This window comes from Aythya marila (genome assembly GCF_965140915.1).
Source record: "Aythya marila genome assembly, chromosome: 8".
NCBI lineage: Eukaryota > Metazoa > Chordata > Aves > Anseriformes > Anatidae > Aythya > Aythya marila.
This window is the reverse complement of record NC_139049.1, coordinates 28,792,845-28,805,109: the sequence shown is the minus strand read 5'-3', so window position 1 is coordinate 28,805,109 and position 12,265 is coordinate 28,792,845. Positions and strand designations below refer to the sequence as shown.

The 12,265-nt window shown below is 49.1% G+C and overlaps 1 protein-coding gene across 1 annotated transcript; it reads left to right on the top strand.

Moving 5' to 3' along the window:
* The first annotated feature begins 9,353 nt into the window (after positions 1-9,353).
* On the top strand, positions 9,354-11,149 carry JUN (Jun proto-oncogene, AP-1 transcription factor subunit). The gene has a single exon (XM_082765901.1). The coding sequence runs from the start codon at positions 9,523-9,525 to the stop codon at positions 10,468-10,470; it is 948 nt and encodes a 315-aa protein (XP_082622027.1). The 5' UTR covers positions 9,354-9,522; the 3' UTR covers positions 10,471-11,149.
* Positions 11,150-12,265: the final 1,116 nt, after the last annotated feature.

Here is a 12,265-nt window from a genome sequence, read left to right as displayed (position 1 = left end):
TAATGGAGATACTGAAAATGAAAGTATCTCTTCTAGTTCAAAACTGAAAATCTGGCCACTTCGATAGCATGGCTCTCTGCTCTGGGAAATTTTACTTATCTATATGCATTCACGAAGGGGAAACCCTTGGCTCTGTGAGTTAACAGGGGTTTGCCGTGCCCTGACTAGACCTGAGAGTCGACCAGTAAGATTTAGGAACCACGGTATAAAACCAGTTACATTTCTAATTTCTACCCAGCTACTTGCCAATTTGTCTTTGGGGCAATTATCTTAATTCTCTTTAGCAATATCTCTATTTACACAGAGTATTTTTAAATACATAATCACATCCTTTTCAATATTACCTAGGAGGTTCGTTGGCGTACTGGTTTTAAATGTTTCCAGATCCACTATTAATAAAATACCTGAACTTTAAATGGGATCTATGCAAAGCCTGCACAACTGGAACACCTATAAAATGCCCTGTAAGCAGCTGCCAGCGGATTCATGAGGTTCGAGAGTTAATTTCCATTTATCAGCTGAGATTCAGTGACACCACTGCTGCTCATTTCTGTTGCTCTCCGCTGTGCTCTGTCAAGATACCGCACACAGAGGAAGCAGGAGCTCAGACCAGAACTGGAAACATCTCCTTCACGTGGGAAGGTGCCCTGCTGAGAAACTGCTTATTGAACCTGACAGTGAGGGCGTAAATAACATTAGAGGGAGTGCTCACGCATGTACTCCCAATAAAGGGGAGGACAAGGCGGTGAAAGTCAGAGCTATTACCAGACAAATACAAATTAAAGATACTGGTTGTAATCTCCGGGGTACTAAAACATTTTTGAGAGCTCCCAGTATTATGGGGGGAGGAGGGAGGGAGAGAAAAGGGAGTGGGGGGAGCAGTGAGCTCTGCTGAAGATTTTCTTACAGTTTGTATCACCTTTTGGGGGGGGGGGGGGGGGAAAGAAAAAAGATTGTAGAAAAAGCAACAGAGGATTTTGAAGCCAACAGCAAAGCACTTGCTTGATAAAACTTTCTAAAAGGTAGCTTGCTCTTTGCTAAAACTTCCCAGGAGTCCTCAAAAAGCACTCTGGGCATGTGCTTTAGCAGACAGCTTTGCATACGAAATGCTGTTTGGTTCAGAAAAGTTGTGTATTTTTACCAGTGTGGTTACTGCTGTCAATTGTCCCCTGATCACTGATCTGTGAGAAGCAAAAAGTAGTCAGAGCTACCACAAAGATAAAAGCACAACTATTGATGTTCATGGGATTTTTTATGTCCCCCTTTCTTACCCTGAAACTTTAACCCTTTAGTGCCTGCTGACACCTATACTGCCTGTTTGCCTGCCCCGTGGGCCACCCAGAAAGCACCAGCACTCTAAGCAGAAAACTGCTCTTGCAATTTGTGCACAATTTCCTTCAAACGACAGCTTGCTGCCCACTACCACTTCCCAGCCAGGTATGTTGTTCTATCACCACCCATATCAAATTCAAGCGCCAAGACGTGTTTACAGTACGTGCAGCGGCTCAGATAGGCTGGGCTGTTGCAATCCTGTTGCAATCCTGCGCAGAAAACCGACCGTTCACACTGGCATGCTGCTCCCACACCCTCCCCTTTGCAGGCTTTACATTAACTCGGTGACACCCTGCTAGGCACAAGGTTTATTTACACAACACACAGTCTTGAGACGAGCCTTTGTTTGACGGCTGCGTTGACAGGCTTCTGGAGCACCACTGCCTGTAGTAAAGGTGCACTAAGACCCAACTGAGGACCACGTATGAATGAAACGCTTTGAAAGCCGCCTGATTGAGTTTCCAGCTGCAGCACAATTCTCCTTGAGCCAGGAGCTGCTGGGACAAGCTAGCAAAGCTCCTGGCTCTCAGGGAGAGCAGTGAATTGCACTAACGTGGTGCTTCCACGAGGACTTTAATCCGGCGTATGCTGGCGACACCCTGCACAGAAGCAAATCTCTCCTTCCCCAGCCATTCAGGCTTTTTGCTGGGGTAAGATTTGAACTGGATGCATTTCCCAACGCGTTTCACCTCCTGGTTGTGTCAGCGCAAGGGAGGGGACAGCGTGGGAGCAGGAAGAGGGCAGGACTGCCTCTTTGTCAGCAGAGCCGGCCCAAAGCACTTGGGGAACTAATGACGTAGTAAATGGGGCTGATTTACATCTGTTCCTTGGATTTCCTTACATGCCATTGCTATGCATTTTAAAACATAGCACAGACGTAAAAGCACGCAAGAACATTTAGGTGCAGATGTGTTGATGGAGGTGTAAAAGTGGGCTGTAAGCATCACCTCCACAGCAATGCCCCATCAGGGAGTGGCTGTTGCACTCACCCTCTTCCCCAAAGGGTGTAAAATTCAGAGGAGTTCCCGTGTTTCACATGGTATCTTCTCGTCAAAGTTTTGGACTAAGTATCAAGACCTTTTCTTCAAACACACTGTGCAATTTTGGAGAGGTGTTGATCGTTGTACCTCAGCTACCCCCTTCTGGGAAACTGACATGTAATACTTCCTCCTACACAGCATTTCTGACATTAACAACTCCAAACCATTGTCAGAAGCTCTCATAGCAAGGACTCTAAATGAAGTGGGGAGGGGAAAGGAAAAAATAAAAATAAAAACAAAAATTAAAAAAAAATAATTAAAAAATAAAATAAAAATCAGGTCCATAGCAGCAGGATAGACAGAAACTATTTGGTCAAAATGTCAAGAGTGACTAGAGAGTGAAAATGGCATAAAACTGTGCCAGTCAGTGTATGCTCTACAGAGTTCTGGGTCAGATTCAAAATGCATTACAAGGCTGACGAACCAATAAAAATGTCAATGATTGATATCCTAAAAGCAGGCAGGGCCAGTAACAAATATTTTATACCAGTAAGTTAATGCTAGATATTCTTCCAGATGAAATTCCATTCCTTTTCTGTACCTATTTTCTTAATGCATTTTTAGAAATAAAAGTAGTTCATACCACTTGCATGGCATTTTTTTCCACATAGAGCTTTATGCTTTAGGACAGCCTCGGTCTCGTCATACCCATTTTACAGGCAGGCAAACCAAGCCACAGAGATCCAAAAGTGACTTGAGGTCATTCAGCATGAAGGCCAAACCAGGGAAAGCTGCGGTTCTAGCCCATTTGCGTTTACTGGGTTCTCTTGTTTTTCTCTACTGGCACACAGAAAATAAAATTACTTCTCATTCTACTTGTCAGGCAGCATTAAAGAGGTGAACATATTTTTGCTTCACCTTGTAAATTCTTTTGGTTGTCTCGATGGGATATATATTCCCCACCACTGCTGCTACAGGGTTAGGTAAATGCGTTGCAGACCAAGAACATAAACGTGAAATGTATTACTCTTCGTATTAATATTTATATAACCATCTAGGGCTGGAATTGGCTATCGTTGAATTGACCTCAGATCTTTGACATAAATGCCTATTTGAAGCACCTGGCAATAGGCTGTAAGCATCCACACCCAGAACTTCTTTGTCCAGGCTTGCAGCTTTGCCAGCCACACGCCTTTTCCTACACTGACTGCAAGGAACGCAAGAGCTGGAGAACATCGGCACAAAACATGCTTATAGAGAACAAGGCTGTGCTGTACCATCAGCTCTTAAAACACGTGTGCTTAACCTCTCTCACATGACTTACCTGAGTCCACAGCCCATTCTTGGCTGAACAGAAGCCTCTGCAAATATGTGCACGTTACAGCTGGTACCCAGATCTCTAAATACCACGCAGCCAGTTTTGGAATGTCTTTCTAGTTGTGCTCCCTAAAACAAACAAACAAACAAAAAAACAGCTGAATTTCAATTAGCAGCCATCACAGCCCTTAGGCGTTTGCTTTATTATTGTCCTTTTATCCTCAAAAATTTCCTTGATCTCATGAGCTTGTTTCTAATATATTCAAATGTTATGGCTCTTTATGTGTTTCATATGTTCTCAACAGACTGTGTAAACAGCCCTGTGAGCTGACCAGCGCGTCTGCCAAGTGCACTGCCTGCTGTTCACGCAGCGTTTCCTCTAGCATGGATGTGAGCAGTGCTCCTGAACACGCTATAAAAAGCAAGAGCTCGGGCAGGGATCAGTACCAGGCCTGGACAGCATTTCCCATCTCCACCTCCGCTCTGACACAAGGCAAGGCACAGGCACTGTAGGGTCGGCAGCTGCCTGTAATTTTTACTGAATGGAAGAGGCAAAAAGTGCAGTTTTGAGGGTTTTGAGTTGCCTGGTTCTTCTCCTGAGAGGAGAAGCCACAGAGCGGCTGCTGTGGGGAGGACCCTGAGGGCGTTTCCACCCTGAGGGGCCGGGGCGGCCTGGCCTGGCTGGTAGCAGCGAGGCAGCCACCCTGTGGTATGTCAGCTGCGACCAGAGATCAGGGTGTTTATTCCTAATCAGATGGGACTGAGGAGGAGGAGCAGTCCAGCAGCACCTTCTCCTAAACCAAAGCCTTTAATTCTGTTTGTGTTTTCAGGTATCATCCTACCTTTTCTCCTACGTGCCCTTTCCTCCCCGCAGTGCCTTCCTTAGCTCTTTGGCAACCCTGGCTGCTCCCACACCATGACTCCAACTCAAATGACTGTCATCCAGAGGGAATGTTTCCATTTGAATGACATGAGCAGGCACTCTGTAAACTTCCCCACAGGCTCTGCCACTATAATCCCTAGGAAGGAGCAACCTGCAGGACCTACTTTCACTGTTCAGTGCTTTCCCTGTTTATTGCTACCACTGTCAGAGCGAAAACCATCCCTCAGATTCAGACAGGAGTCCTGATGTCTGCCAGCCACCAACCACTGGTGATGCTCAGCAACTTGCTGGCCACATCCAGACCTGACCCCACAACACAGGGAAGGAAAGGCTGATTTCTCATGGGAAATTCCTGTGCTCTGGGGTGCTTTACATGAGGCATTTCTGGTCTCATGCTGACTTGCTTCCTTTCCTTCTCCTGTTGCAAGCACTGCTTTATCCCAGGTTGCCAGAAGCCTACCGTTCCAGCAGCTGCTAAGACAGAGTGAGGTGTCAACTTTGACGGGATGCCAGATTGTTTATTAATTAAAAGGCCAAGCATTCTGTATCGTTCTGAGACCCAAAGCAAAACGGACCTATCCTACCCAGGGCTCTCAGTGGTTAAATCTGGTTATTCTGAGGCATTCAGTCGCAACTGGCAACCGTAAATCAACGCATTTTGTTGTCACTGCTGACTTTAATACATGTTTACAAAAATATCAAAATGCCAGAAAGCCATCTTCAGTTCTTCGCAGTGAAACTGCCTCAATTTGAACCTGAACAAACACATACTTCCAGTGGGATCTTTGTCCTCAAACACAGCAAATATCTTTTCGAAGGTGTTCATCTGCCTCCCCAGCACTCAGCATTTGTGGGCTTCTATTTGTATGTTACATTTTTTTTCGTACTGCCAGCCCACAGCGCCGAGCGCAGCCGTCTGCTTCCCATATGCCACACGTCCTCCCTCCTCTCCCGCTTACCTTCAAACCCACTGCACTCTTTGGGCTCCCACTGCGGATGAGCTGCCATTCTGCCAGCCTGGGTTGTGCACAGAGGATTTTTCTGGCTGTAAGCTCCACGGGAGGGGAACTTTGCACAGCTCTCCATTTCTCAGAGCACCGGGCACACTACAGTACAGAAGGAATGAACACGGAGGCATTAATGGTGTGACATTTAGGTTTTTAACACCCTAAAACGCAAGGGAGACAGTACCTTAGGGTCCCTTTCAGACTCATCTCTAAACAATGTAGCTAACCTCCATTTGGACATTTTTTTCATCACAAATTATGCAAATACACACAGCTGTTTGAATAACAAAAACATAGTTCATTAATTATTTGTAAATACACTTCTGAGAACTTGCAGTGACATCTCCAGTCCTCTATAAAGCTATCTGGGAACATAAAAAGAAATAATACCAAGCAGTCTAGTATAGATAGCTATTGGGTAAACAGGAGGTCACCCTTCCCACTTTGGAGACAATCTCATTAAATCTTTCACTCGTATTTTGCTGCACGTGAAACATCCAAAGTTTGTTCAAATTGCTCAGACAGCGTTCTTAAGAAAACGAAAAAAAAAAAATACATGTTTTTAGTAGTTCCTCCTGCACTCTCTATGTTTACAGGCAGCGTTGCTGTCCTGCCCCAGAGGTAACCCAACAGGTCTTGCAAAGTCTCCGAGCTTTGCCCCACCTCCATCATTCACAATCTTGTCTCCCTAACCTACTCATTTTCCTCCATTCCACAAACTAGTAGTTTCAAAGAAATTCAGAGATTAATTAAAATGATTGGTGGGATGAGTAGGTGAGGGGGACAGGCTAAAGGGCTTGACAAGAAGAAAGATGAAAAGGACTGAACGCATATAGCTTGGTTATGCGATGACTAATGGAGGGTGGAGGAGATGGACACGATATTCATTTACAAGTGCTTATGGTTCTGAGGAGCCTTTTTCATGTGCACAGAAAAGACCAGCTCGGGATGAGCCTTCTGTTTTACGGAGTTGGGTTTGGTATCCTTCACTTCAAGCTCAGAGCCTCCTTTTCTCGTAGCCCGTATCTTCCCACCTCTGCCTCAAAGCCTCAAATAAATGTTTTGAGTTGGGCTCAGCTGGCAGCCAGACCCCGTTCCTGGATCTCCACCTGGCCATGGGGAGGGCAAAGAGCAGCAGGAGCGGCCGAGGAAGGCGGAAGCTGGGGGCGGCCGGCGGGGCACCTCTGCCACACCTCTGGCGCTGCAGACGGCAGATTTGAACCGGCTCCGAAAACACACCTGGAGGAACCGGGAGCACCTGAGAGTTATTTTGCCATTACCTTAACCCTAAGGAAACCCTGCTCCTCGTGCCCTCGCGCTCACAACTTCTTCTACTGTGCTCTGATTGAGTAAATAAAAGAGAAACACTTGCTCCTTCTGACTCCTCAAACCCTCCCCTCCCTCGGCAGGGAGACCTGCTCCGTAGCAATTCCTCAAGCAAGCAGTGTGAGAAGGTTCATGGATTCCCACTCTTACTCACTTCATGCAGAGGCGAGGCAGGATATCGCATTGGAAAGCATGAAATGAATAAAAAAATAAATAAATGAAGAGAATCATTTGTGTAATAAAAATATTGCGGAAACTCCTCTGATGCTGTAATGCATTTAAGTTTAAAAAAAGAAAATCTGCATGGAAGTGTTTTCCTTCTGCGAGCACTGTTTCCAATACAAAAATAGTAAAACTACCATTTATACTTTTTTTTTTTTCCCAAATGGTCTAGAAATAAGTCAAGAGCACTTGATACAGGCCTGAAACAAAACAACCAACCTATTTATTCCTGGAGTCCAAAAATAATTTAGCTGGACGTAGCATGCGTAAGTAATTTTAATTTGTCCCTGAAAAGCCATTTAATTATTCAGATTATCTGATTGCCTCAGCCGGTCTTGTATTGATTGATTGGAGAACTTTATAAATCAAAATCTGCATTACTGCTGGCCAGAGCATCTGCCTCGCACAGCAGTGGAGAGACGGGGCTGATTTCCAGTCCCTACCCACAAGTTAGTTTATTGAGACATGTAAATGGCTATGGTTTATAGATGGGTCGGTAAGTGTTCCTTCGTACCACTGAAGGAGAATTTACTTAAGGACATCAGGAAGGTGGGGGTAAGAGCCCTAAAGTAATAGCTGATTAATAAATCAGGGCATAGTCACCAAAAACTCCCAGCTCCCTGGCTAAGGGCCACAAAGGCTCGCTGTCCCCCTGAGCACAGGGCCAAGTCCTGATGAACTCCCTGTGGCACTTGGTGACCCTGGGACAGGGAACCCAAAACCTGATCTTTGCTTTCAGAGCTCTCCTGCTCCCTCTCAGCCTCTGTGACCTGGCTGCCTGTTGCCAGCCTCGGCCAGGTAACCTCTAAGCGAGTAGCAATTAAGGTAATGAGTGGCCTGACGGGTGTCCCCCACAGCGATGGGGCCTCGGCAGCAACACGTCTCCGGCAAACTGGAATGTCTGGTCCTGAAACTGCACTTCTGTAAAAGGAAGTGAAAAACTAAAAGGGGTGGGGGGTTAAGGAAAAAAAAAAAAAAAAAAGGGGGAAAACCCTCCCCAGCTGAGTGAGTTCAAGGGGTGTCCCCAGCCCAGTGAAGGGAGGAAGGATTTGGGGTGACCCCGTGGGGCTGGGCAGGACGGGCGGTTATGGGGTCAGAGGGGTTACAGGCGCCCTGAGTGTGCTCCTGAGCCCGGCTTTCTAGGACAGAGCTGAGGCGCAGAGGAAACAGAAAGACAAAATTCGGGCAAGTTTGGGATGCCAGCAGCTGGCTGAACGGCTCTCATTGGGGTTACCGGTCTGAGGGGACACAGCACTCAAAGGGGGCGATTTGCCACGGCTTGCTAAGTGACACCAACCAGGATAAACAACTTTTTATTTAAAAATCTTTATTCAGAAGCCTCCGTGCAGCGAAGATCCGGGCCCCGCGCTCCTCCCGGGTTTCCTCCTCAGCGAGGGGCTGAGGGGCCGTTGGGCTCCCCCCTCACACGGGGCGCTGGGGAGCCTCGTCGGGCACAAATCCCCGTCACAACCCCCTGAGGGAGCCCTGCGACCCCCCATTCGCCTCACATCAGACCCCAGGAAGGCGTCAGGAGGCGTGGAGCGCCTCTGAGGGGCTCCCACAGCTTTCATTACGCGCGCACCTTCCTCCTCCTCCTCCTTCCCCCCCCCCATCCTCCTCCTCCTCCCCCCCCCGCGCTGTGGGCGGAGCCTCCCGGTGCCCGCCCCGGCCCCTGCCCGGAAGCGGCCGCGGCGCGGCGGGGAAGTCACGTGAGCTCCCCCCTCCCCTCAGCGCCTCCTGGGGGCCGTACCACTTGGAGGCGCGGGCGGGGGTGGTGGTGGTGTGGTGTGTACGTAAGGAATTCCCAGGCCGTGCGGCGCGAGCGGTTTCACCTCGCAGCGCGCCCCTCGCAACCAGCGTGGCGACGAGAGAAGAAGGGAAAAGAGGGGAGAAGCGAGGCGATGTGCGCTTTCCCCCCCCACCCCCCCCCCGTGGCGGCGTTGCGGTTGGTACGCTCCGGCTGAGGAGGCGCCCGGCGGCGTCCAACCCGCGCGGCGCGCGGGCGGGCGGCGGTAACCAGATATTCAAACGCACTACGTCAGCCCACAGTGCCCCGCGCCGCCCCACCGCATTACCTCAGCCCACACTGCCCCGCGGCCGCGCGCGCTCCGAAGCTTCTAGGGGGCGGGGTCGCCATGGCGACGGAGGGCCGGGGCCACGCCCCCCCCGGGGAGAGGCGGCGGCAGCCAATGGGGAGGCGGCGGGGTGACATCATGGGCTATTTTTAGCCGGCGGCCGGCCGCTGATAAGCCAAGGGCTGCACGCCGCCAGCAGGGCTCAGAGCGCGGCGCGGGCGGGCGGGGGCAGCAGCGGCAGCAGCAGCGCGGGGCCGGGCGCTGTGAGGAGACCGCGCGGGGACCGTGAGGGAGCCGTGAGGGGACCGTGAGGGAGCGGTGAGGGAGCAGCGGCCCGGCCGGGCGGGCTGCGGGTGAGGCTGCGCTCCCGGCTGCGTTCTATGAGCGCGAAGATGGAGCCGACGTTCTACGAGGACGCGCTGAGCGGCGGCTACGCGCCGCCGGAGAGCGGCGGGTACGGATACAATAACGCCAAGGTGCTGAAGCAGAGCATGACGCTCAACCTGGCCGACCCCGGCAGCAACCTGAAGCCGCACCTGCGGAACAAGAGCGCCGAGCTGCTCACCTCGCCCGACGTGGGCCTGCTGAAGCTGGCCTCGCCCGAGCTGGAGCGCCTGATCATCCAGTCGAGCAACGGGCTGATCACCACCACGCCGACCCCCACGCAGTTCCTCTGCCCCAAGAACGTGACGGACGAGCAGGAGGGCTTCGCCGAGGGCTTCGTGCGGGCGCTGGCCGAGCTGCACAACCAGAACACGCTGCCCAGCGTCACCTCGGCCGCCCAGCCCGTCAGCGGGGGCATGGCACCTGTGTCCTCCATGGCCGGCGGAGGTGGGAGCTTCAACGCCGGCCTGCACAGCGAGCCCCCCGTCTACGCCAACCTCAGCAACTTCAACCCCAACGCGCTGAGCTCGGCGCCCGGCTACAACGCCAACGGCATGGGCTACGCGCCGCAGCACCACCTGAACGCCCAGATGCCCGTGCAGCACCCCAGGCTCCAGGCTCTGAAGGAGGAGCCGCAGACTGTCCCCGAGATGCCCGGGGAGACCCCTCCGCTGTCCCCCATCGACATGGAGTCGCAGGAGAGAATCAAAGCCGAGCGAAAGCGCATGAGAAACAGGATCGCCGCGTCCAAGTGCCGGAAAAGGAAGTTGGAAAGGATTGCCAGGTTGGAGGAAAAAGTGAAAACTTTGAAAGCCCAGAACTCAGAGCTGGCATCCACTGCCAACATGCTCAGAGAACAGGTTGCACAGCTTAAGCAGAAGGTCATGAACCATGTCAACAGCGGGTGCCAGCTAATGCTCACACAACAGTTGCAAACGTTTTGAAGAGACTGGCTTTAAAAAAAAAAAAACGCGAACTGTGATATTGTGGTATAACTCAACGACAGACCCGAAGCGGCAGATGCGTGAAGCTGATGGTAAGAGCTGAAAGGCTGAGTCCTGCCTGTGCTCTGCAAAGCGCATGTGTGGAAAGACTGGCAAGCCTTCAGCCCGAGTTGGCGAAGCAGCCAGCACCGCTCCGAGAAGTGCTGTTCCTGCTCAGAGACGTCAGATCTTCGTTTAACATTGACCAAGACCTGCATGGACCTAACATTCGATGATCATTCAGTATTAAAGGTTAAACTGCAATAGAAACTGTAGATTGCTTTATGTAGTATTCCTTAAGAAAAAAAAAAAAGTGGGAGGGAGGTTTTGTGGGGAGGCTGATAAACAAAAAAGAACTGTTCTGCCTGCCTTCAAGTAAATCGTGTATGTACATATCTTTTTTTATTTTATTTTATGAAAGTTGATTAATGTCAATAAACTACTTCATGACTTTGTAAGTTATTTTTATGTTGTTTATTTGGGCACTGCCCAGTATTGTTTGTAAATAAGAGGCTTTTTTTTAGCACTCTGAGTTTACCATTTGTAATAAAGTATAATTTTTTTAATGTTTCTGTTTCTGGAAAAAAAAATCTAGAAGGTTCTATTATATTTAAGAAAAAAATAAAATACTTAAAATGCATTTCCTCCTCACACTTTTTTTGCCAGTACCTGAGTTGGGAAAATGCCCTTTATGCTGAACTCTAAAGGGCAGGGATTATGTTAAATTTACTCTGTAACTACAGGCATGTCCTGGAGAACGTGTGAGGAGGAGAGGGGGGGGAAACCAGATCCCGGGCGCTACACAAATACAACTTTTTGACTTGTCTTGAAGTTGTAGTTACTAATCTTAACCTGAGCGGACCGCCTGCTGTATCCCGGTGGCCCGGCTGAGGCAGCTGACTTGAACTCCAAGCAGAGCGCAGAGGGGCGGCCGCTGTGGGAAGCTGCTCGTAGCCGCTGCTTGTGCTCCTGCCTGCCCCTCATTAAGCTAATGCCCTCAGCAGGATCAGGCAAGAGGCTGTTTGTTTGTTTTCTTTAAAAAACAACAAACCTCAAAACTTCAGGAATGGTCACCTTTATCACTACATGCTCTTTCCAAGGTAAGAGTTAATCTTTGTTAGTATTTGTGAGGATGCTGTTGTCAGCAGCAAATAACTTTGTAACTCTCTGTACCTTGAAATCCCTTCCCTTCAGGTGTTACTGCAACTCTGAAACTTTTTAGCACTAGGAAAGCTGGGAAAACTGCCTGGCAGGAAATGAAAAGACATGAGAGGAACTTTTCTGGCACTTCCCATGTAGTTTAAATAAAAGCTTGGTTTGGTTTTTAGTACAATGATGTAAATATATACCTTAGACACATAGTACTGAACTCTTTGGGGAAATGATCTCGGTGCTGGATTTTTCAGAACACTGTACCTGTTTCACAAATATATAACTTGAGGGGAGAGCAGATGTTTTCCTGCCTGATGGCCAAAGAAGTAAGAGGAAAAAGATGCCATTAAAAGATAGGCAGAAAATAGTAAAAGTTATTATAGAAGTAACAATATTAACTTTTCAGAGTAGGCAGTCTTAATGTTTGTTTTTTTTTTTCCTTAAAATACAGATAGGCATAATTTCAACAGAAGTGAGTCTTGCTTAAAGTCACTTCTCCAAATGACTAGATAACTGCGTATGTTTACCTTTACTGTTACCAAAATGATGCCCTGAAACTTGCAGCTACTGTGTGTCCAGAGAGCAGTTCCTTACAGGAAGCGCA

Excerpts from the sequence above, each read along its gene's own strand:
- JUN (XM_082765901.1), top strand. The coding sequence starts at position 9,523 with ATGAGCGCGAAGATGGAGCCGACGTTCTACGAGGACGCGCTGAGCGGC.